Consider the following 27,216-nt stretch of genomic DNA (forward strand, 5'->3'; position numbering starts at 1 on the left):
TTTATTTTGGGTGAACTGTCCCTTTAAGAACTTCTTCCCATGACTTGTTAATTCATTGCCACAATTTACTAACTTGTCCCTTTGATTTAACAAATCCTGGCCACATACTAATTCAACTAAAACAAGGGACTGATTCAGTAAAAATCAGACTGATTTATTAAAATAGTCTGAATTGTATTCAGTTTAAATAATATATTCATATTTTTTATTGTTTATATTATTTTTACATTACTATAATGAAAATTGGAAGAATGAAATTGTCATTAATAATAATAATAATAATAAAGTAGTAGTAAAATAGGGTTAATTTTCTTTAGGCAAAAATTACTATTTTTACATATATATATATATTTTTTTTTGATTGTGGGAAATATGACCCAGATGGGTTTCGTGAGATTCACTTAAAGGCAGACTTAGTTTGGGGAAAATCTAGAAATATATAGTGAAAAGTTGGGAGAAAAGAGTTACATTTATCCAACAATTGAGTATTTTCATAAATTAACATACATAAATTAAATACTAAGTTATAGGCAGCCAAACAAACCTAAATTACATATTAAAGGCAGGTAAATGTTGACCGCAGTTTATCAAGAGTGACAAACTGTAAAATAAAATCTCAACAAATCACATTATTCTTATTATTTTGAGCACTGCAGCCTTTCTAATAAATTAGACATAAAATACTTAAACATTTCCGTAGATAACTTCATTAGCCACAAACTGTGACGCAGGCCTTTGTGTTGAAGTCTCAGACACACCAGTGAATCAATCCAGTGGGTTTCAAGTTAAAACTCAAGTACAGCATGTGGCCGGGCCAAAACTCATCTTGTTTAATACGAAGAATCTCTAGAAGCAGATTTAGATCTTTAAATAAGCTCTGAAATAATCTACCAAAACAGCGGGGTTAACACACTACAGAGACTCAAATCATTTTGAGAAGCGACTAAGCTACTTCTCCTGGTGCCCTAAACTGCTCCACCTGCTACTCTCCCTTAAAAGTGCACCAAAAACCACTCACTGGGATCATGATCACACAGGTCTGGGGAGAGACGCGTGCCTATAGCAGAGGTACAGGTCTGTGTGAGATACCCATCTGTACACGGTACAGATGTAGAGCGAGGCCTGAGCCTCTAGGGGGCGCTGCTGCCGCCTCCATCGGTCATGCTGAACTCATCCGCCACCATCAGCAGAGCCTCTATGTTTGCTGTGGTGTCTGGACTGAGCAGATCGGAGACATCTATGCTGGCCAGGCCATCGCTGGGGGTGTTGGGGGTCACCGGGGCGGCCAGGCTGTCCTGCTGGGTCTGAGCGGGGCTCTGTTTGGATGGGCAGCAGGAGCGAGGCTCTTCGGGGAGGGCTGGAGGAGCTGGAGGAGGCGCAGTAGGAGGAGGAGGTGATGTGTTCTTCGACTTCTCCAGCGAGGAAGCAGCGCTCTTGTCTTTAGCCGAGTCTCTGCAGGCACACTGACACTGACAGGACTCCTCCTGCTTTATGATGATGACCGGCAGACTCAGACCGATCTGCTGCACTGCGTTCCCTGAAACAACACCACAACCACCTGTGAGAGACGCTTGCAAATCTACACGAGACACAAATACTAAGATACATTCAGGTGATGCATTTTAAAATAAATCAGTTAAACACATCTCTGAATAAAACCGTTGTCTATTTAGATTAAAAACAGCACAATCTAATACAGGAGTGTCAAACTTCAGTCATTTTTGTTTGGCCAAAATATAATAGTGATGATCTTCTTTTTCCATTATATCAGAATTTCTGCACAAATAAAGAGAACAACAACATATATATGTCATATAAATTAACTGTTTTTTTCTAAATTATGAAAACAGTTTAAACTATAAACTTCTCCCAAAATGTAACAGTTTTTTTTTTTTTGGCCAATTTTTAGATTTTAGACTGTTTGGCTTCTCATAATGTGTTGTTTCAGTATAGTGGAAAGAAACCATCTAAAAAAAAAAATAATAATCCACATTTTATTGCACTTTTTCTATCGACATCTGTAGATTTCGAATACTAATTTGCAAAGGCTGTTTTCACTTGCATAAACCAAACTTTACCATTTTTTTCCTAAATATATTCTGAAGGTTTTTACTGGGATTTGTTGATACATATTTTGCCTGATTTTATACATCATTTACCAATACTAAAAACAATTATTCTTTTTTCTTGCTGTTGACAGCATTTACTTGTGGTGTGGTGATGAATGGTTACCAGATTGAGAAGATTAAGCAGTGCAAGACAATGTCAAATGGAAAAAAAAAGTTTTAAGGATAAATAACCAGTCAGTCAATATCATAGACAATTATGGTTAACCTATCTAGAGAATCAGAAGCTGGAATTGCAATTAAAAAAATAAACATGTAGCTCTATTTTGTTGTCATTGCAAATTTTAAAATCAATATAAACTCAATCATACCTGAATGTCCACTGACTGGAATGGCTGTTGTAAAAAAGACCTTCTCTACTTTTGGGCCCTGAAAATAAAAGCAGTAGTAATGTCAAAAACTGAGAAGAATAAATGTATGCAATTAATTCAAACCTGAACTAGACAATTATTAAGACCATAACTACTGTTAAAACAACCTAATTCATACATGCATATCAGGCAAGATTAAGCATGTTTGTAAAAGCAAAAGCAAGCAGTGAAATAGCTAACTTAAAAACAAAACCAAACACACATGATGCTAAATAGCAATAACAATGGCAATGTTTTAATATTTTTCGGCCATGTTTTAACACATTCCTAACATGTTTCTAATATGATGCTAGTATAGTTGACCAAAAAATAAAATTTCTGTCATCAGGTACATGTCATTCCAAACCCATTAAGATTTCCATAAATGTTAGAAAAACAAATGAAGTAATTTTTTCTTCAATTCAGTTTTTTTTTCCCACTAAAACTTTCGAGCTTATAAAAATATTCATGAAGACATCATAAAATAAATATTTAACTTTTTACAATTTCTTTTATATCTTTATTAACTTTTTGATGATTTGTTGTAATGTACTTGTAATAGAGCGATACTCCCGGGCTTAATTAAAAAATACCTTAATTTGTATTTCACATGGAAATAAAAGTCTTATGGGTTTGGAAACAACACAAGGGCGAGTAAATAATGACAAAACTTTCATTTTTAGCTGAACTATCCCTTTAAGTGCAGCTTAATTCCAGCTTAAAAAATTAAGACAAAACATAAGATAGAAACATGCAGCTGAAGCTAAAGTAAAATGGAAAAGCAAAGCCACAGATGCAGTTAAACGGTAGACTGCTGGACCTGTTGTTCAGGGTTTTGCTGTGCACTGGCGGCACTGCTGAGGATCCACTGCAAGTTCTGGTCAGACATGATAATGCTGGGCTGCAGGCCGAGTGTGGGGGCGATGGTGATCGTAGGAGGAGGAGCCACAGGCACCGTGTGTGTTACTGCTGCCGTCACCTCAGTGGTCACGGCTGGCACGCTGGAGACTCCCGCCGCAGATGGTGGAGACACCGGCTGAGCCGTAGAGGTCAGTGTCACGTAGTGCTGGGTGACTGAGGGTGCAGATGGAGCGGGCACTTCAGGTGAGTGTGATGAGGTGGGCGGAGCACAGGGGAAACTGGAGGTCAGTAATGAGCTGCTGACAGTGGGAGGGGGCGGGGCCGGCTGAGAGGGGAGTGTCGTAGGCGGAGTCTGAGCCTCCACATCAGGGTTCGTGATGGAGCAGGATGGGGAAGAGGTGGATGAAGGGGGCTGAGTGGACACGTCTGCAGCAGCTGTCTGAGGTGACGGCTCAAGGCCAAAAGACTCCGCTGGGTTATCTAGAGAGACAGAGGCTTGACGTCAGATTGAGCCACAGGATATGTGATGGCTCACTCCTACTATGCAGTACATTTTGTCATAAATATGCTGGTTGAAATGTTAAATATGGAAATCATGTCATTAAACTATTATCAATAAGTGAACTTTTAGCACGCTGTTCATGGCATGTTTCTAGCATTTTGCTACCAAGTATAAGTAGGTGTTGTCCCAATTTGCGTAGTTGTACAACAAGCCATTTTCTAGTATGTAATGTGCGAGTGACGTTGTAACATGTTTTAAGCATATTACCAGAACATTGGTAATATGAAAGTATACCAGACTTTCAAGATTTTTGCAGGCATTTAAAGGCATGCTTCCGCACTCTAAGTCTTGCATTCGATGACGACACACAAAACCAGGATGAAGACGAGGGAGCTGACTTTGAGGAAAAAAAGCAAACAATGTGGATACTAAAAGAAAAGAGGAAGTCAATTAGAGCTATAGAAAAAAACAAAGGGCATGGAGAAATTAAGAGTATGGAAACCAGCACTAATATCAGCATCCAACAATGACCTGATCGGCTGAGAAAAACAACAGCTGTGAAAAAAAGACCCTGTCGGTTCAATTAAGGAGTTTATCAGGGAAAAGAAATAGAAAGTCTTGGATTGCCCAAATCAATCTCCAGATTTAAATCCCATTGAACATTAATTTCACCAGCTAAAGAGGAGACTAAAGACAGAAATGCCCCAAAACAAGCAACAGTTGGATATGGCTGCATTAAAGGCTGGAGAAAAGCATTTCAAAGCATAAGACCAAGACTCTGGTGATGTCTATGGGTCACAGACCCACTGCTCTGATTGCACGCAAGGGATCTGCAAATAAATATTAGCCTTTGATCTTTTACATCTGCCATAAGTTCAACTGTCCCAAATACTTATGCTCACATCAAATAGTGGGCTAAACCCTAAAAGTGCTGTCCTTTTTAATTGGTAAAACATGTTTGTGTTGAAACAGCTAATAATAAAACATGACATTCTGTAGTTTTGTCTTATATACATCTTTAAATCATTATTTGCAAATGTTTTAACTACAAAGCAAACAAAACAATTTTGTCATTGCTGTCCCAATACTTATGGAGGGCACTACATATATATTTATTCTAGGGCTGGGCAAGTTCAAGTGTTATTATCACGTTAACGCTTTAATTAATTAACACTGACAATTATTTTAGCACGCATTTACGCAGTGTTTTGTCATTTCTATTACTATTATTTTGAGAGCCCATTGCTCAATTGCTCTGAATACACATAGCCTACAGAAGAACCATGGGTCACAGGAGGGGTGGGATGTTGATCAGTACTGGTTTGGGATGAGCGTTATCACATGTCTCAACCAATGAGAGCATTCGGGGAGGGCCTAAGACTGCAGCAGCGCTCACATGGATGCTCTTGATAAAATTATTAAGGCGAAGCATCAACATTCACAAACCACTGTTTACTGTAAAGATTGCCACAAGCTCGTAATCACGACTTCACAAGTGAGCACATGAAGACAGCAGAGAAGCGCTCTCGCTCAGCACAGTGGAGTACACCGTTTGGTAAACTGTGGTTAATGTTTAAACTGAGATTTACAATAAATATTTTAACTGCTACTAGCCTATGTAAAATAATTACTGTAGTAAAAAAAGCACCTAATTTGTTTAAAGCATTTGCAAACAAAATGTTATTCATATTTCAGTACTTTTAAATGAAAAATTGCACAATACACTTCACTTTTGAACTCCTTATTGAATTTTATGCATAACAATGTGATTAATCGGGATTAACAATTGAATGGCTGCCCAGCACTAATTTATTCAAACCGTACTGCATAAGAGTGACCCAGTGTATTTGAACACAGCAATCTCTCAAGTTCTTGCCTGTGGGTTTAGGGTCGTCCGGGCTCACACTGTTCTCAGGACTCTGGAACATCAGCTCAAAGATTCGTATGGGAGTGACGCTGTTCAGATCCAAACCCTGAGACTGAGACATGAACATGTGCTGAGATGAACTCGTATCTGAGAGACGACTGAAAACAGCTCTGTGTAAATGAGGACGTCACTCACATTGTGGTTCTCCTGGAGCTCAGAGTCTGTGGAAATGAGGCTCAAATCACTGAGGCACAGCGAGTGATTCGCATCCTGCAGTTGAACAAGTACAACAGTACCAATTAAGTCGACGGTCCTGAAGTGGCCTTGTAACAAAGCAGCCAGAGAGGGCTGTGATTATGTGAGTGCGCACCTCTGACAGCGGATGACTGCTCATGGTGAACGCTGGACCTTTATCATGACCCCGAATGTGACTCTTAAGGCTGTACTGAGAGCTGAAGGTCTTCTCACAGCCATCGCTCGGACAGAAAAACGGCTTCTCTCCTGGAACAGAAAAAGAGACTATAAGAGAAGAACCGGACAGGTTCTCTCATCTACATAAGGTCTGTCTTTCTGTCTGTCTGTCTGTCTATCCATCCATCCATCCAATCATCCAATCATCCATCCATCATCCATCCAATCATCCATCCATCATCCATCCAATCATCCATCCATCCATCCATCCATCCATCCAATCATCCATCCATCCATCCATCCATCCATCCATCCATCCAATCATCCATCAATCCATCCATCCAATCATCCATCCATCCGTCCAATCATCCATCCATCAATCCATCCAATCATCCATCCAATCATCCATACAATCATCCATTCATCCATCCATCCATCCATCCAATCATCCATCTATCTATCTATGAATTGAAAACAAAAGATTCTGGGTTAGTATTTATGATAAATAATTAGTTTAAATTAGATTTTTATTGTTTTCATTTTATTTAAGCAAAAGCTTTGCTAAAGAGTTTAAGTGATCTTGTTTGCTATTAAAACATTGATCGGTCCCAGTGATAAAAAAAAAAAACCCATTCATGTAAGTACAACTACATCAGATTTCTATCTTTTGTTGGAAATCCGCACATAAGTGATTATGTGAATGGAAACAACATGAAACATCAGTATTATAGCTCCGCCCACAGCATGCCTCCAGGAGCTCGGCTTTTTCCGGAGTGAATCAGAAAGCTGTATTTTTCTTTTATAAATATGATAAAACTAAAGACATTTTGAATATATGAAGGATGCAGTACTCAAGGTACTCAAGATTAACATGAGATTAGGTGAAACTGTGCATGTTATGTACCCTTTAAATACCTGTGAAAATCTCTGAAAGTCTGGTATACTCCAAAAATAAATTAAAATACATATGTTAAGAGATTACATAGGGGTGGGCGATATCTCGATATTTAAAATATATCATCGTAGATACATCGGTTTTAAGGTGTCGGGCGAACAGCAGGCAGATGTCTACTGTAGGGCCCTATGATTTCCACGATGCAGAAAACACGGATGGAATCGCGGAATCCAATCATAAAAACGGAATTTACAGTTTAACGTGGAATGTCACGGAATTTGTCAAATTTTAAATGAATTATCAAAAGTAGGTCATTGCACTCACATCAAATCACGACATGAATCCTGAATCCTGCATGTTCTGCGTGTCTGTTAATGAATGGAGCAGAAGCGCATCTTCGTTTTATTACACACCCAGAAGCGCGCGTGATGCTCTGGTGATTTCAGCTTCTGTCCTCTCACTAAATAAAGACATGAACACATGAACAACAACTGCAGAAGTGCACTGAGAGTCACTTCATGAGCATCTGGCCGTTTGATTTGAGTAAAACTAGCATCATAGACTGTAGTATCACATGCACAGAACTGTAAAGGTAAACCCGTCAAAATAAAATTATTTGCCAGAAATCTATTACTAGCCTATTTTTCAGCAGAATGTAGAATGTAGAAATTATTTTCAATAATTAAAAGATAAATTAAATGAATGTTTTATGTCTTCATTTGATAACCAGAAAAATGTAAATACACAGAATTTCAGAGCGGAAAAAACATTTCACATAAGGCTATTTTAAGAAAACAATTTAACAAATTAAGTTGTTTTTATGCATTTAAATAATTACACCTGCTTAAACACAGAATTAGGTAAGAAAAAAAATAAAGAAAAAAATAAAACATTTCATAGGGCCCTAAACGTAATATTTGGCATATTTGTTTTGGGGGGTTATTTTTCCTGTAAAGATATCGAGATATATATCGTATATCGAGATATAGCTAAATACATTGAGAAAATCTATCTTTCCCAAGAAGAGAGAAAAAAAAGTTCGGCTGATATTATTGCTGATATTATATGGCCAAAAAGTAAAATGAAATTCTGATAGACCGATCAATCTTTATAACATTTTTGCAGATACTTACATAAAATAATATTAATATCAGTTTATTAATATCACAGTAATATCACCCTATATCTCCCAATAAATTGCATAAGTAAGATGATATTTAAATGTTTAGTTTTATAATCAAAGCTCAGTAGTTTTTATTGTGGGGGAAAACACAATAACGCAATACACATTTTTTTTCTAAAAAACAAAAACAAAAAATATATATTTCAAGTAAACCTACGTTGCTTCAGGCCAGCAGGGGTTAAAGCAAAAAAAAATAAAAAAATAAAATAAATCCTGAGCCTGAACTTTTTTTCCGGGGGCAGGGAAGCACATGTAAAGCATGCAATAACTGGGCAACTTTAATATTTTAAAGGATACTATGGCAAAGATATTGCTTTCTTTATTCAAACTGATTTTTTTTTCATGAATATATGATTGACCTGTAGAATGAAAGCTATATCATACACTTGGAAAATTAAGAGCTGCTTACACTAGGGGTGTGACAATACACTTAGCTAACGAGATGATACAAAGTACAGATACTTGGTTCACTACAACAAGACAATATTTTAATACTATTTTTAAGAAATTTTCAATGACAAAATATTGTCTTTTAATTACAAAAGATAAAAAACAATGCAGTTGTATTTAGAAATATTTAACTGGTGGTGGGCATAGATTAATTTTTTTAATCTAGATTAATCTCACTGTGATCATGAAATTAATGTAGATTAATCTAAATTAAAATGGCTCATTCGAATTCTGCCAAAGGCATTCAGAATATGTGTGTTACCCAAATAAAATTGACAAACAGTAAGTCTTTGAGAAGGGGTTTATCAAGCTAGGTGGTGCATTAGAAAAGGGGCTCATCTCCTGTTTCCAAAATGCATCACAGAGAGCTTGAAAAAGCTGTAAACTAATTCCACTTTGCACAAGGTGCAAACAACCTTACGCCTGTTTCACACATACTCTGTCTGTAGTGCGTATGCGTTGCATATGTTTTACGCACCCATGTTAACGGATTCCAGTTGCGTTCCAGGAGCGTTGCGTCTGCAGCAGTGCAGCGATCGTTTACGTACCGAGTAGCGGACTGCAAACGCGTCCTGTGTGAAAGCACATCGAGTCCGTGCTGCACCGCATACGTAACTCACACAGACTGCATACGCACTGCAGACGGAGTATGTGTGAAACAGGCGTGAGCAGGGCCGTAGCTGGGGTCAGCGGGGACCCGGTGAAGGTTGTACCAGTGGGCCCTGTTTGAAATTGTTTAATTTGTATGTTTGTTTATTATTATTATTTAATTGTGCTATTTACACAATTTTTTAGTTTTTTTCAAGTTTGTAGGTGTCAAGGTACAGAAACCAAATAATTAAATGTAAAATAGCACTGGATAGTCTTCAATGTAAAAATGAAATATATAATCAAACCTACATTTATTCAGACACCTTCAACATTTCTCACATCATTACAGTTTTGCTATATATAACAAAAATTATATCTGGTGTCTGAATAATTTTTGGTTTGACTGTTAAAACTAAAAAGTAATTCAGTCAAGAGCAGTGAGTGATTTTCATTTTTATTTTCTTGGATTAACATTACAGCAGCCAGAAGCTAAATTAGGCGCAGTCACTTTAAGAGACGATGAACGCATCCAATGTAATACACATCCCATTTTTTTCCTCAACTGTTTACTTTCACTTAAGAAATTACTGACAGTTTTTTTCGAGCATAATTTCCAAGGTGGATATTTTGACATATTTTGTATGTATTTGTCGGCACAAGAGCAAAAATAAGCAAATTCGATGTTCAAGTGTTTTGAGAGGCCTTTCTCTGCGTGAGCCCTGAACACCAGAACACCGCGAGTACTGAATTGGGCTCTTTCACATTTTTTTGTTTGTTCAAACTGCGATTTGTATTTGTTCGTTCAGGTGCAGGAGGGACTTCGAGGAGAACTTCGCAGAAGAGAGCTCGATTCAGTGTCGCTGTCCGTGATACGCGGCTCCCGATCTCTCTCATGCGCAGTGCGCACCGAATACAGCGCGCGAGTAAGTCTTGTTTTTGGATGCTTTAATGTTTAAATCGACAAGCTGTAAGGCTTAAAAACACATGAAAAAGATAAGCTTTCATGACGATGCGCAGCAGTGGCCTGTCAACTGTCCTGAGCATCTTTTTAGGCTGGCCTCAGCCAGTCGGTTATATAAAATATCAAGGTGAAAGTCATCATAGCTTGGTTAGTATAGACCCAGCTCCCAACCCAACTTTGAGAATAGATTAAGGGCGATATTTTTTTTTATCGCCCGATAAGAGTCTCATGTTAACGTAGCACGTTAACGCCGATAACGGCCCACCACTAATTTTAACTCATCTAGGACTGTAACTAATGATTATTTTGGTAATCAAGTAATCTGATATTTTTTAGTAACACAAACAGACCTAAGTGAAAACCAGGCTTTAGTATGACTTTATATATAAACTAACGCTAAATTATCAAAACCAAGTAATATCATGATTGTATTGAACAACACTGTTTAAATACATAATGTAATATGCCTAAACATAATATCAACATAACCAATTTAAGTACATCAACATCATGTATTATAAAAAATACCTGCAGGGGGGCGCCAACAGCCTGATAACGTTTAACTTTACAGCATGATTAAACAATGTTTAAAAACATTAAATTTTAATATTTGGCCACAGGCAGAAACTTTTATTTTGAAATTGCGATGTACAATATATGGCATATTTAGACATAGGTTGATGTATTCTCCTGTGTTGGCGAAAGTTTATAAATGATTTACGTTACAAATCTAGTGAGATAATGCACACTGTTTTTCAAATTGAGACTTAATTCAAGGGGTCATAGTTCAGTGGAGCCTGGGGCAGAAGAGGGGAGGGGGGGGCAAGTTCGGGAGTGAGTTCAGCTTCCTGACAGCCTGGTGGATGAAGCTGTCCTTCAGTCTGCTGGTCCTGGCCTGGAAACTACGCAGTCTCCTCCCTGATGGTAGCAGACTGAAGAAGCTGTGTGATGGGTGAGTGGAATCACCTGCGATGCAGAGGGCTTTACGAGTGAGACGGGTTCCATAAATGTCCTGGAGAAGGGAGAGACACACCAATGATCTTCTCAGCTGCTCTCAGTATGCGTTGCAGAGTCTTTCGGCAGGACGCGTTGCAGGCGCCATACCACACAGTGATGCAGCTCGACAGGATGCTCTCGATGGTGCCTCTGTAGAAGGTGTACATGATGGGGGTCGGGGCTCTGGCTCTCCTCAGTTTGCGGAGGAAGTAGAGACGCTGTTGTGATTTCTTGGCCAGTGCTGCAGTGTATTCAGTCCAGGAGAGGTCCTCTGTGATGTGCACACCCAGGAACTTGGTGCTGCTCACTCTCTCCACAGTCGCACCGTTGATGATCAAAGGAACGTGCTGAGTGTGCGCTCTCCTGAAGTCTACAACAATCTCCTTCGTCTTCTCCACGTTCAGAGGGAGATTGTTGTCACTGCACCATTCGGCCAGGTGGCTCATCTCACTCCTGTAGTTTGTCTCATCTTTGTTGCTAATGAGACCCACCACAGTCGTGTCATCTGCAAACTTAATAAAGAGGTTTGAGTTGTGTGATGGTGTGCAGTCATGGGTCAGCAGAGTGAAGAGGAGGGGGCTCAGCACACATCCTTGGGGGGCACCAGTGTTCAGTGTGATGGTGCTGGATGTGTTGCTGCCGCCCCAGTACTGCCTGAGGTCTTCCAGTCAGAAAGTCCAACAGCCAGTTGCACAGCGAAGTGTTGAGTCCCAGCTGGATCAATTTGTAAATGAGCTGTTGAGGGATGATTGTGTTGAATGCTGAACTGAAATCTATGAACAGCATTCTGACATATGAGTTTTTTTTTGTCCACAAGTGTGAGTGCTGAGTGGAGGGTAGTGGAGATGGCATCAGCGGTTGACTGGTTGAACCGATATGCAAACTGGAAGGGGTCCAGGGAGGGGGGGAGGGCAGACTTGATGTGGTGCATGACTAGCTGTTCAAAGCACTTCATGATGATGGGGGTAAGTGCAACAGGACGGTAGTCATTGAAGCAGGATGGAGATGGCTTCTTCGGAACTGGAATGATGGTGGTAGTTTTAAAACATGTGGGAACAACAGCCTGACTCAGTGAGATGTTAAAAATGTCTGTGAAGACATCGGTGAGTTCTGCTGCACAGTCTCTCAGTACACGCCCAGGGATGGTGTCAGGACCCGGAGCTTTGCGTGCATTGATCCTGCTGAAAGATCTCCTCACGCTGTCTGGGGTCAGCGTCATCACCTGGTCGCTGGGAGGAGGTGGAGTCTTCTGTGCAGTGGTGCTGTTTTGTTGCTCAAAGCGAGCGAAGAAGGTGTTCAGCTCATTCAGCAGAGAGATGTTGCTGTCACAGGTCTGTGGTGGGGGCTTGTAGTCCGTAATGGTCTGAATCCCCTGCCACAGGTTCCTAGTGTCTCTGCTGTCGCTGAATTGATGGGCTATCCTCCTGGAGTGCTGTCTCTTAGCCTCTCTGATGCCACGGGACAGGTTGGCCCTGGCTGTTCTCAGGCCCACCTCATCTCCAGCTTTGAAGGCAGCTTTCTGTGTCTTCAGGATAGGGCTGGGAATTGATCAAAATCTTTCGATCCGGTGCCAATTTCGATACCTCAGTTTCGATACCGGTTCCTAACGATACTTTTTTTTGTTACCATATGTTTTAAAATCCATTTCAACATCAACACAAATACATTAAACACAAAACTTTTATTTTTCACCTTAATTAAAACCAATTCTGGTAACACTTCACACTCAGGATAACATTATTAATACAACTGGTTGTGCTTTTTGGATAGGGGTGCGCCATTCAGGGGCGGATTGGGACCAAAAAGTTGCCCTGGACTTTCTGGCCCACAGCAGCCCATCACATCATAACGCAAACGCCCCTATTTTGATGTCATTTATTAAATTAATATTTAAGTAAACAGTTTGAAGATTTTAAACAATAGGGCAACTGATCCTCCATAAAAAAAAAACTTGAAGGGGTGAAACGGATCGTAGCTGATCGTTTGCACTTGTTTCTAAACATTGCTGTTTCAAGCCTTTTAAACAATTCGCGCGCGTTCGGAGCTTGGGCGCACTCATTCAAAGCACACGCAGCATTTCAGACAATGCGCGTACAGAGAATGAATTCATCTCTCCCGTATCGTATCTTCTGAATGAACACTGTGGCAGGGGGGGCGTGGTTTAGCGAAGTCTGCAGCGGGAGAGAGAATCAGGAGACGAGCGGTAAGTGAGTGGTTTGGGCAGAAATTATCATCACCTGTTTCTTGTTTCAGTAATTGGCGTGGAGAGAGTATAAAACGCCAGGGGAGACGGAAGCAAGTGAGAGAGAGACGGACTGCTGACGCGAAGCCGGAAACGAAACCGGAAGGAGTAAATCGGAAGTGCTGTGACCGCGTGTCAGAATAGAAGTCACCATTTGGTGTTTGCAAGTTTTAAGTTATTTTCTGTTTATTAAATACGTCAGCAGTCCTGCTGACCCCTTTGTCCTCTTCCTTGCCCACACGAACTTACTACAAACACATACACACACAATTGTATCAAAATAATTGTCTCTGCAAGTATTCTCGTAAACACAGTCGGTTATGTTTTAAATGAATGTATACAGTGGACAGCTGCTTAGAGAAATTTGCTTTACCGGATAAATCGGTCTCTCTCTCTGTTTTTTAGAAACTGTGAAAGTGGGCGTGTTTCAAAATACGCAATGGAGTAGACCAAACTAAACAGGGAGGGAGGGCAAAACACTCCAAACAAATGCTTTATTAAATTGGTGGTATTGCTGCTTTGGTTGCAATACTCTTATCGCATATGTTGCACTTTGCTGACTTGGCATCCACTTTTATAAAGTGTAGCCACACTTTAGACCTCTTTGGCATTGTAAAACGGAAACGTTTTGAGAAAAAACAACTACACTTGTGTTCTGTGGCTGCAAGTATCTTCAGAAATCCTCCCCGTCACGTCACGTGGTGGTGGACAGCCAATCACGGCGAATTTAGGTTCTTACATGCACGTATGCTACAAGCTCACACAGACACAGCCGCTTGGCAAAAAAAAAAAAACAGCCGCTTGGCAAAAAAAAAAAAAAAAAGGCCACTTGGCTTTTGGAACCGAAATTTGGCACTGAAAGATAAATCATTTTTCAATACTCATAGTATCGACGTTTTTCGTTCGATAACATAAAGGCATCGAAGTCGGTACCCAGCCCTACTTCAGGAGTCTGTAGACCTCCCCTGTCATCCATGGCTTCTGGTTGGCCCGGACAGTGATGGTTTTTGTGACCGTTACATCATCAATACACTTGTTGATGTAGGCAGTGACAGTCTCTGAGTACTCCTGGAGGTCAGTGGTGTTATTGCATGTGGCAGCCTGCTTAAACATGTCCCAGTCAGTTGTGTTGAAGCAGTCTTGAAGAACCTCTGATGATCCTTCTGGCCACACTTGAATCTGTTTTTGAACTGGTTTGGCGACTTTAATGAGCGGTCTGTATGCAGGCATTAGCATGACAGTGATGTGGTCTGAGGCTCCGAGTTGGGGGAGGGGGAGGGCTTTGTAAGCTCCTCTCTGTGTGGTGTAAACAAAGTCCAAAATGTTATTACCTCGTGTTGGAAAGTTAATGTGTTGGTGTATTTTTGGAAACACACTCTTTAAGTCAGCATGGTTGAAATCCCCAGCTATGATGAGAAAAGCATCGGGGTGTGCTGTCTGCTGCTCACTGATGTGCTGGTACAGTTCATTTAGTGCGTCGTTCCTGTTGCTGATGATGTTGAACGGAGGAATTTACACCGAAATGAGCAGTATAGCAGTATATTCCCTCGGCAGATAGAACGGCCGGCACTTAATAATCATAAACTCCACCAGGGGTGAGCAGTGTTTGCAGATCACAACAGTATCGTGGCACCACGCGTCACTGATGTAAACACAAAGCCCGCCGCCGCGGGTTTTTCCTCCCGCGACGAGAGCTCTGTCCGCTCGATAGCACATCAGCTAGTCGAGCTGAATAGCGCCGTCTGTAACGCTGTTGCTGAGCAATGTTTCCGTGAACACAAAAACACAACAGTCTCTTACAGTCCTCTGAGTTGAGCGTAGTAATCGAATGTAGTCCAGTTTATTGTCCAACGAGCGTACGTTAGCCAGTACGTTGGTGGGGACAGATGGCTTGTGTGGGTTTGCCGTTAGCCTAGCCCGGATACCTCCGCGCTTACCCCTCTTCTGCTTCCTCTCATGCTTGTGGCGCCTCCGCTGTGGGCGAAATGCAGTAGTGGGGGTTGGTGATAGTGAAGGCCTCCGTAGCAGACCGAGATCCTGCAGCTGTTCCATGTGCACGGAGTTTAACTGTACAAATGCGGTTCTGCCGACATCGAGCAGAAACTCGCGACTGTATGCGCGCTTACAAACAGGTAGACGCGATGACGACGTACACAAACACTGTGACTCACAAGACAAAAAACACGAAAACACCGTTCTGTCGGGACAGAAAGAAGCCGCTGCGTGTGGATGCGCAGCCATCTTGTTATTTTTGGTTCTTATGGAGATGACATGATCAAACAAATCTTCAATTACGATAACGATTGATCTTAGCGCTTAAGAACGTTTTCAACGAGTAATTTTACGATGATTCGTTATTGTTTCACGTGTGTTTCCCAACAATCACGTAGCTGTGCTTTAAGTGCTGCTTAGAGGAGCCGCTGTCCGTTTGTCAAGTGCTGAAATGTCACCTTATAGAATGACTCGTAATTGTAGTACATGCTCGTTTATTGACGTTAACCTAACGCTTTTCTATGTAAATATGCGCTAGATGGACATCTTTGATCATTGCGCCTCGCAGCTTTTTGTTGAGCTTCTCCATTCATCAGGGCTGTGACTCTGCAATTGGATACTATTATGCACATCTCATGTTTATAAGAGCAAAACATTCTGATTGGATAGTAATGTTAGTTTGGTTGAGAGTGAAAGCTGCTCCTCTCATTCCATTGGTAGGCAAACTCATGGACTCGAAAGTGATATCAACAAGATTTTTTTTTAAATGTAGGAATATTTTTTTCCACAGCCAAGAGTGTGGAAAGGATGACATCTCTATAATCTATATTCAGACTAAAAGACCTTTTCCTTGCTCAAACTTATAAAATACCAGTCAAACAACACAAGGCATTTAGTAGAATGTGCAACAGGTTTTTAGGCAAAGTTTTGATCATGTTGATAAATAAGAGGCCTTAGAAATTTGCATACCAAATATGACACAGTAGGGTTTATAGGGTAAATAAGTTAAGACTTTATCAGTGCATTGCTTTCATTTTGAGATCATTCATGGGGCAGACTGCCTGTGGCTTACCAGTGTGTGTCCGTACGTGTGTTTTCAGGTGATGACTAGCAGCGAAAGCCTTACCACAGCCATCATGATCACACCTGCAGACACAAACACAATAGTACTTCAATCATTACTAATATGCAAAAGTACCACATTCAAGATTTGTTAGGTGTGTACTGGCTGCACATTCAAGATCAACTCATTACTGTCAATGTGAATGCTCTGATTGGGTGCTAAAACAGATTTCCTCACCGGAATGGTTTTTCACCCGTGTGTGTGCGGATGTGCTTCCTCAGGTCACTGAGTGTGGTGAAGTACTTGGTGCATCCCTCTGATTCACAGTTAAATGTCTTGCCAGTGTGCAGCCTCTGGTGTGCTTTCAGTCTGACGAGAGCAACACAATAATCATGCAGTGATCCGGTTTAGTCAGTGAGCACATGCCTTCATACATAATAGAAATGAATGAATCAGTATGGGTAAATGAATAATGGCAAATGTTTCATTTTTAAGTGACCACTTCGATTTAACTAGATGCAAAGCACCAAGTTTCCACCGATGAAGAAGGGCTGGGTTGAAAAAAAGCTTCACTTATATCAATTCTTAGATCCAAAGATCGATTTTTTTTTTGTGTATGCTGTTTTCTGTACATGTTTTGTCTGACAAAATTTTACTAAACATTACCTGTAGCATGCCGGCCAACCAATAATCATGAGGGGAAAAAAAAAAAAATTAACAACTACTTTAGTTATGTCAAAAGACTCACAGGCACTGTGGCTTCTGGCTAGCAGTCACATGAGCATGAGCTTCTGTCAGACCCCAGTACAATGCAATCGCTCTCTAACAACAAAGCCCACAGGAGGGCAGGAGCAGCTACTTAAGCATGTACAGTCGTGGCCAAAAGTTTTGAGAATTACATAAATATTAGTTTTCAAAATGTTTGCTGCTAAACTGCTTTTAGATCTTTGTTTCAGTTGTTTCTGTGATGTACTGAAATATAATTACAAGCACTTCATACGCTTCAAAGGCTTTTATCGACAATTACATGACATTTATGCAAAGAGTCAGTATTTGAAGTGTTGGTCCTTCTTTTTCAGGACCTCTGCAATTCGACTGGGCATGCTCTCAATCAACTTCTGGGCCAAATCCTGACTGATAGCAACCCATTCTTTCATAATCACTTCTTGGAGTTTGTCAGAATTAGTGGGTTTTTGTTTGTCCACCGCCTCTTGAGGATTGACCACAAGTTCTCAATGGGATTAAGATCTGGGGAGTTTCCAGGCCATGGACCCAAAATTTCAACATTCTGGTCCCCGAGCCACTTAGTTATCACTTGTGCCTTATGGCACGGTGCTCCATCGTGCTGGAAAATGCATTGTTCTTCACCAAACTGTTGTTGGATTGTTGGAAGAAGTTGCTGTTGGAGGGTGTTTTGGTACCATTCTTTATTCATGGCTGTGTTTTTGGGCAGAATTGTGAGTGAGCCCACTCCCTTGGATGAGAAGCAACCCCACACATGAATGGTGTCAGGATGCTTTACTGTTGGCATGACACAGGACTGATGGTAGCGCTCACCTTTTCTTCTCCGGACAAGCCTTTTTCCAGATGCCCCAAACAATCGGAAAGGGGCTTCATCGGAGAATATGACTTTGAATATGACCCAGTCCTCAGCAGTCCATTCACTATACTTTCTGCAGAAGATCAATCTGTCCCTGATGTGTTTTTTGGAGAGAAGTGGCTTCTTTGCTGCCCTTCTTGACACCAGGCCATCTTCCAAAAGTCTTGGCCTCACTGTGCGTACAGATGCGCTCACACCTGCCTACTGCCATTCCTGAGCAAGCTCTGCACTGGTGGCACTCCGATCCCGCAGCTGAATCCCCTTTAGGAGACGATCCAGGCGCTTGCTGGACTTTCTTGGACGCCCTGAATCCTTCTTTACAAGAATTGAACCTCTTTCCTTGAAGTTCTTGATGATCCTATAAATTGTTGATTTAGGTGCAATCTTAGTAGCCACAATATCCTTGCCTGTGAATCCATTTTTATGCAACGCAATGATGGCTGCACGCGTTTCTTTGCAGGTCACCATGGTTAACAATGGAAGAACAATGATTTCAAGCATCACTCTCGTTTTAACATGTCAAGTCTGCCATTTTAACCCAATCAGCCTGACATAATGATCTCCAGCCTTGTGCTCGTCAACATTCTCACCTGAGTTAACAAGACGATTACTGAAATGATCTCAGCAGGTCCTTTAATGACAGCAATGAAATGCAGTGGAAAGGTTTTTTTGGGATTAAGTTAATTTTCATGGCAAAGAAGGACTATGTAATTCATCTGATCACTCTTCATAACATTCTGGAGTATATGCAAATTACTATTATAAAAACTTAAGCAGCAACTTTTCCAATTTCCAATATTTATGTATTTCTCAAAAATTTTGGCCACGACTGTAAATGTAAAACCAGTGCTTCTTCCTCATATTCACCTGTAGAGTGTGTTGAAGGCTTTCTCACAGCCCTGCACGTCACACTCAAAGGGCTTCTCTTTAGTGTGGACGCGGACGTGGATCTTCAGGCTGTAGGATGTGAGGAAGGCTTTGCCGCAGCCCTGCTGGTTGCACACAAACGTGTATTCACCGCGGTGTGTTTTCTGATGCGTGCGTAGGTTTCCCGCCGTGCTGTAGGTGCGCGTACAACCCTCGAACATGCACTGGTATCGCTTCACCTGAGAGATGAACAGAAAGAGCCAATGGTAACAAAGAAAGATTGGGAATAACACTCTCCAATTTAGAACAACAGGCATCTCTCAGTTGAACAAAATGTTCCCTTTCTGTCAAACTTCCACAAACAACACTTTCCCAGAGAAGCCGGGCTATACAATGAACAAAATATATATTTTCTAAACTGTCCATGGAGTGGAATGACAAATGTATCTTGATTTATCTACTTATTTGAAGAAATTCATCATTCCACCACTTGCTCAACAATTGATCCTCTGTAGTGAATGGGTGCTGTCAAAATGAGTCCAAACAGCTGATAAAAAACATTACAAGTAATCCACACAACCACAGTCTATCAATTAAAGAAAAGATGTGTTTGTAAGAAACAAATCCATCTTTATGACGTTTTTAAAGTCAACCATAATAATGCTTCCTCGAATGAAAAAGTCCATCTCAAAAACAAAAAATATTTGTTTTGGCTTTTAAACGGTGCTTGATCTGTGCATATTTCTCTCCTGATTCAGACAAGGTGACTTTTTCCACTGAAGAAAGCAAAATTATGGACAGAGAACTATAAATGATGGATTAAAAAAAAAAAAAAGACATGCAGCTTTTGGCTTCACAAGACAGACTCTTATTCTGACGGCACCCATTCACTGCAGAGGATTCATTGGTGAGCAAGTGATGTAATGCTACATTTCTCTAAATGTGTCCAATAAAGAAACAAACTTTTGGATAGCCTGAGTAGATTTTTAATTGTACTATTTCTTTAGGTGGCATATGGGTCAGATACGTAACCAAGTGGTTAACTCACATGGTGCTACCCGTGGTGCTCATGTGTGCAACATGACATGACATTTCCCAATCCACCCACTTCTTTTCTCTTCATTTACTGGCCAATGATTGCCATACAACTAATATGACTTCTGCAAATGCATTCTGTGCATATTAGACCTGTGCAATTTTATTGCATTTTTTCACACAAAAGATCACACTGCATGCAACACTGACATTATCTCACAGTTTTATTGACCTTCAATTTCTAGTGTGATGTGAGCTTTCTAACACAGTCACAATTGTTTGCCAATTCGAATGGTAGCATGTTTTGATTTCATGCTTCTCTTTTAAACTTTCTTTGTCAATTTTTTTTTTTAACTAAAATATGAAGCGGCACATTTCAACCCTGATTTCAACATGGAAATGTTTCCTGAGCAATAAATCGGTATATAAGAATGGTTTAAGTAAGTTTTAGGAGCTCATTTTTATTCCATCTCCTATCCTGAAAAGTCTGTCTCGCAGGACTGACTAAAAATGAGCTCCTAAATCTTGCTGCCAGATTCTGGAAGATCAATTCGAGAGGAAGAATCAAATAAAGAGGATGTGGTGCTGGTCCTTCAAGAGACACTCTCAACTTATCGGTCCATAAAGCCTATAAAAATGAGTCTTAATGTATTTCACAATACTTCAAAGGGCATAAAGTGTCAACTCTGGCAAGCTGGACCGGATTTCATCATCTCTGGTCTAGAATTGCTAATGTATTAACAGTTTTTTATGTGTAATCTAAAAAATGTATAACATGCATTTTCTCTTAATAAGATAAGTTATAGATAAGATAAGATAATGAGATAATGCTGATCTCTCTCTCTGCTCTTAACAGACAAGCACACAAAACAAACTACATTAAACAACAATAATAACTTGAAAAACACACCTTACTTCATTTGTTCTGGAAATGACACTTTAAGTCTACAGTTGTCATTTTTATCCTCATATGGTCTACTGCAATGTATTTGTCCTAGTATTGAACTTTAATAATGATGCATCACATCATTTGCTTCTGACCACATCATCTCAGTGCTCTTTTAATGCTACACTTCATATTTAAAACCAGGGGCATTTCCTCTGAATAAGCAAGGGAGGCAGTGTCTCCTCAAATAACTGGATGAGAAAATAATATTTCAAAAATAAAAGAACACAGATATTAGTAAATATGGCATTAAAAGTATAAAAGTCACTCGCTTTTCTAAAGTAACACTGTCTAACAGCGACACCCACAGCAGAGACCCCACAGCGTGCCATGACTTTACCGGGGGGTAACTGAGATGAATGGGGGATGCCTCCATCGTGCTATAATTGGATATGATCAGTTATGATGGGATGTGATTGGTTTGCGCGACAAATCCCACCTCTTGTTTTCGTGCAAGCTTTCGGCCTGAATGAAGAAAATAAATACATAAATATCCACAAAACCTTGAAGCAGCAAATCTGTTTGCTATGGAAGCCCGTTTCTGCCACTAGATATAAACTCCATCTGCTCTGAGAGTGACTTCAATTCTGACTTTATAACATGCAATTCTGAGAAAAAAAGTTGCAAGATAAAGGTCTACAGTAAACTCGCAAATTGCGCAAAAAAAATGTATAACTCGCAACTGCGATTTTATCTCATGCAATTCTGACTTTATAACTCACATTTAGGTGTTATAAAGTCGGATGTGAAGACATGAACTCGCAATTTTGAGAAAAAAGTCCGAATTGTGAGATAAAAAGTCGCAATTACCTTGTTTTATTTTTTATTCAGTGGCGGAAATAGGTTTCCATATGCTTAAAACATTGATAATAATCAGAAATGTTTATTGAGCAGCAAATCAGCATATTTTACATTTTAATAATATTTGATAATATTATAGTTTTTGTGTTTTTTAAGAAAATAATTAGGTCTAAATACAGCCTGGGTCAGCACAAGAAACTTCTTAAAGAAACATCAAAACATCTTACTAGCCAAAAACTTTTAGACCGTAGCAAACATGAATATGTCTTGTGCGTTCAGACATTCAGAGCAGTGTCACAGATGGGTCATGTTAAAAAGGCCATGAGAAAAAAACTAATACATGAAAACATTGGATTTGAGCATAATCGGAGCGTAGTTGGGTTCTGCGGTTACCACTGTGAATGTAGCTGTGCTCTCACACAAATGATTGACATCATCAATCATTCTCTGAACACAACGGCAGGAATAACAATCTCATGTAACACACAGAAAAGACAACTACAAACATATCCAAGTATCTAGGGTTATTATGAGACAAAGCCGTGTAGATGTAGATGTGATGAATGACCTTTCAATATGTGTGTGTGTGTGTGTGTGTGTGTGGGCAGTACAATAGGCAGTAAAAGCCGGTCATTTGCAAGTCTGTGTAATGCAAATAAACCACCTGGAGCCATTTGTTGCAGCCAAATGATTCTATTTCTGCTTCGTGGTGGCCATTCAACATGAGAAATACTACATTATGACAATATTTGAATGCTTTGTGTTTGCATCGTCAGCCTGTTGTTCAGCATCACATCATTACACATGTTACATAAGATCTGTCAGCTTAATAGTCTCTGAGACTAAATGTCTTTATAATGACCGCATTAAGCCTCTTGGTAGGATTGCAAATAAGACAATGATTAAACAGTACATCAAGATTATTTTGCTCAAAAATAAAATCACGATTATTAAATCACACTCACTGTCATTTCATCTCATCAGAATTATTGCACTTTCAAGAGAATCAAGCAGGTTTAGTTGCTCAAACCGCACAAACGACTGATTGAATGAAAAACTGAAGATCAGGCAGTATCTAACTTTTATTTGAGTACTGGTTGCCAGGTTGGGAATATTAATAAACCACAGCAGAAAGTCAAATGAAACAGATAAATAACACTAGAAATTGTGATCATGATCACCTCTTTGTACGTCATCTGAACGTCAGCGTCAGCACTAGACATCACATTGGCAGAGCATTTAGTGTTCAGACTGAGTCATCATCATTAATCACAGAACAAAATGAATGCGGCACAATTAGCTCAGACCTCCCAAAAACACACTGCCCAAATTTTGGCCAGCCACAGCAGTTTTTAAGGGCTTGAAAAGTAGCGGTATCCACTTTCTGATGACTGTGTAGACACTGTCAGCAGTGTGAACACACTTTAACTCTAATCAAACATGATGCTACAGAAGAAAAATGTCCAATCTGTTTCATTGAAAATAGTGAGAGGCGGCTCAATGCCAAAGAACCAACTCAATTTAATTCCCCAAACTTTATTTCCATTTCATTATCTAAAACTTTTATTTTAGCTTCGGTTTTTACACAGCTTCTTTGAAAAAAAAAAAAAAAGGATGAAAAAAAAACCTTTAAAATTAACTTTAAACAGTAAACCTCTGCCAAAAAAAAAAGTAATGTTAATTTTGCTTAAATTTTAAAAGATTAATTACATTGTTAAAGCTTTATGCATTAATTTGATTATTATTGTAATAAATTTGTATTGAATCATAAAACAGATTTCATAAAAAAGAACTGACTAAACTGAATTTCTGAAAGAATAGAACATTTTATAGGGCAATATAATTGTTCAATTTTATTAAATTGTTAAGTTATAGGAATTTATTTAATTTCACTTTTTTATTATTAACATTTAAAAAACATTAAGATAGAATTTGGGAAAAAATAAAATGCATTTCATATGGAATATTGTTAACATTTAAAAAAATAAGTAAGTAACTGCACATGCTTTTTATGACTGAAATTTATTTAAAGCAATGAAACAGAACTCTGAGGAATAAAACGGAAAACATGGAATTTGAGACAAAATAAAACAGATTTCAAAGGGCACTATTTTTTAAATACATTTTTAGATTTTTATATCCTTATGAATAGATTTTTTTTTTAAAGACTAAAAATAGAACAGAAATCTGAATTTGGGAAACTATTATTGTTGAAATTGTAATAAATTTGTTCATTATTAACATTTAATGAAACCACCAAAATAAAATCCAAAAAACATAAAAATGGAAAACACGGAATTTGGGGGGAAAAAAAACAAAATGAATAATTTAGGAAAACTGAAAATGGAATTTTATAGGGCCCTATAATCAGTTTAAACCAGTTTTAATCCAAGCGCTCAGTGCATTAACATCTGACTGACTTCTGGAGCAGCCACCAGCCGTAAGAGCCGAGGACGCCTGGGTCCAGAGCTCTGCTGTGAAATCATGTGGAAACACAGATCCTGTGGGGATGAACTACACCCATCCCCATCCCAGCTTATCTGATCAGCTTTCACTGAACAAGCAGATCTGACGGGTCTTACCGGAACAACCAGCTTTAACAAACCAAACACGAGGGTCGTCACTGAAAGCAGTGCTCTGTATATAGCTGCTCACCTCTCTCTGCTTGGTCTCAGGGCACTCGGAGTGTAGCGTCAGCGTTGCACCCTCGATGTTTCGCGGCATAGGGGTGGACCCCGGGTTGATTATGAACTGTATCTGGTCCGCAGAGATGGTGTGGTGTATGTATCCCTGCGACATGCCCTCCGGGTCCCCCATGAAGGCCAGAGAGCCCTCGTCCCCCTCACACTCTCCCTCCTGCAGGAAGGACATGCCGTCCTCCTCGCCCTCTTCGTCCAGGCGGATGGGGTCCTGCTCGATGAGCACGGTGGTGCGATCGTAGACCCTCCCCGAGGAGGACGAGGGTCCCGAGATTATGCCGTCGTCTTTGTCATAGTTGGCCATCTTGTCCTCATCTTCCTCCTCATGTCCCAGTTTGTCCACATCCTCTTCCTCGTCCTCAAAGAGCATGGCTGTCACCGTGAGAGGGCCATTCTCTCCCATGATCCTGATGGAGGAGCTCAGTCCTGGGCGTGTGTCCTCGTGCTTGCTTCTGTTGAGGCTGAAATAAGTTTAAAGAGATTTAAAGACAATACTCATAGTACACGGTGTCAGGTAATCAAACTGAAAACAGGATTTATAGGCCTCAATCATAGACTCAGTTGTTTTTTATTAAAGATGACATTTTTTTTTCCATTAAATTAAATGAAAACAAATGAAAACAACAACAAATATAAAGCTGAAATAAAATAAGATAAATATCAGATGAAGAACAAAAAGCAACTTACAAATGGTTTTCAATATCTGAAATAAAGCTAAACTAAAATAATATATCACATAAAAAATTATAAATAAATAATTGTTTTTAGTAAATAAAAAAGATGAACTAAAATAAGAGAAATGTCGGATGAAAAACGTATTTAGAAATATTTACGGTACATGAACTAAAGTCTAAATAAAATGATATAAACATCAGATGAAAAACTTGGCAGCTAACCTAAATAAATGTGTTATGCGAATACTAAAATTTGTCAAACTTTTAATAAAAATAAATTAAAATTAAACCGAAATATTAAAAGTGAAAAAAGCTACTAAAATGAAAAAAAGTAAAACTGAAAATATATAAAGTTACATCAAAATTAATAAATGCTATGATAGTATATACTTAGCACTAAAATATCACCATTCCTCACTGAATCGTTATAACCACCCCGCAGGTTATTATAATGATTAAATAACGAACAATGAGGAAATAAGTCAAGATCTATCACAGTGTAACGTGCGCATTATCAAGAAGAAAAAAAGTTGTAAATTTAGGTACATTTACATAAATCATTCACAGAAATCAGTATAATTACAATGAACGGCACATATCAACATATCCGTTTTACAGTATTGTTATAATTAGAGGTTTTCTCATATAAATAACAATGTAATGTCTTGGTAAAACAGCACAATGTCACGAGAAACTAGGACAATGCAGGGAAACTATTTTTGGCTGATGTTAGAGTAACTACAAAACAATCAGGGTAAAGGTGCATTTGTAAACTGAAACCCCCGTCGCCACGAAACTATAAGAAATACACACACAATGGTCAACCTAAAACACAAATGAGCCAGACACACCGGCTGTGTGGAAAAACATAGCAAGCTGACTAGATCGACAACACTTCAGACATCATTATGTTCCGAGTCTACACCTTTGATGCCGGAAAATGTCAATACATTTTTAAGATTATGATGTTATCTAGGAAGAGACTGTACTAGGTTATAATAACCATAAATGCTGTCTAGGAAGACAGCTGACTGAGAAGGCATGTGAAGACAGACTATGAATGCATTTCTCATACTACTGCACAGTTACAAAGAGGACATCATGTCTCAAAGAGATGAACACACTGTGACAACAAAACACCAAATATAATAATAAAACACAATGAGTCTTAAAGCAGGTGAGGCTTCTGTCATTCTGGACACTTTCTAGAAGTTTCCATGTTCACTTTGACATTGATGACAATCACAAGTCGAGCACGAAAATATTCACATGTAACAGTTTGAACATACACACACACAGAGAGACATTAAAAACATGCAGTTTTTAATGTCGGGAAGTCATAAACGTGTCATATTCAGCTTAAACTGGAAATATTTTATATAAAACCAAACTGGCATGTCAGTACTGCTAACTGTTAGCTCACCTGTGTGTTGAAGCTCCAGTCATTAGTTCATCTGCTTCTGTCCGGTCAACATAATTAATATCCCGAAGACAAAACGACTGAAATAATTAAGCAACACGTATATCAATCGCTAAAGCGGTCGTGTTTTATTAAGAATGCAGAGAGAAGCTAACAGGCTAAAGTGCTAGCAGAGGCTCCGTTGACAGGCGTTAGCTTCATTAGCACGCCATTAACACTAGTTTTTAGATCACATTAACCGGTGTCGTTGGACACAAACGCACTTAATTTGACGTTTTAACCGGTTCAAATGTTAAATATTCTGAACACGTTAAATATGTGATAGTTAAAGCATTTAGGGTTGATGTATGCTAACAGATTTATCCCGTTAGCATTGAACAGAAACGCTAATGAAACCGAGACAAGCCATTAAAACATCTGAACGACGACGACACGCTTTTAAACCCCCAAATAAAACAGATTAAAATAACTGAATACATTTACCAGTGCTATAAAGACGCTAGAGACCTCTGTAATGTTGTGTATCGGGTCCTGTCTTCATTCCTCCCCAGCGGCACCATCATGAACAGCAGCGCATACAGACTCCAGATCAGTTCACTTCACTACAGCATCACATCACATCTCTGACAGATTCAGCATTCAGACTCCAGATCAGTTCACTTCACTACAGCATCACATCACATC

At 39.4% G+C, this 27,216-nt stretch overlaps 1 protein-coding gene across 1 annotated transcript; it reads right to left on the reverse strand.

The window, feature by feature from the left end:
- Positions 1-169: 169 nt before the first annotated feature.
- On the reverse strand, positions 170-27,124 carry mtf1 (metal-regulatory transcription factor 1). The gene is made up of 12 exons (XM_059567268.1): positions 27,016-27,124; positions 26,536-26,612; positions 24,395-24,899; positions 18,958-19,196; positions 16,728-16,859; positions 16,500-16,573; positions 6,077-6,207; positions 5,902-5,976; positions 5,716-5,818; positions 3,297-3,817; positions 2,438-2,495; positions 170-1,537 (listed from the first exon to the last, which is right to left on the reverse strand). Exons 2-12 carry the CDS (start codon positions 26,556-26,558, stop codon positions 1,131-1,133), a joined length of 2,268 nt encoding a protein of 755 aa, XP_059423251.1. The 5' UTR covers positions 26,559-26,612; positions 27,016-27,124; the 3' UTR covers positions 170-1,130.
- Positions 27,125-27,216: the final 92 nt, after the last annotated feature.

The sequence above is a fragment of the Carassius carassius genome, chromosome 15 (genome assembly GCF_963082965.1).
Source record: "Carassius carassius chromosome 15, fCarCar2.1, whole genome shotgun sequence".
NCBI lineage: Eukaryota > Metazoa > Chordata > Actinopteri > Cypriniformes > Cyprinidae > Carassius > Carassius carassius.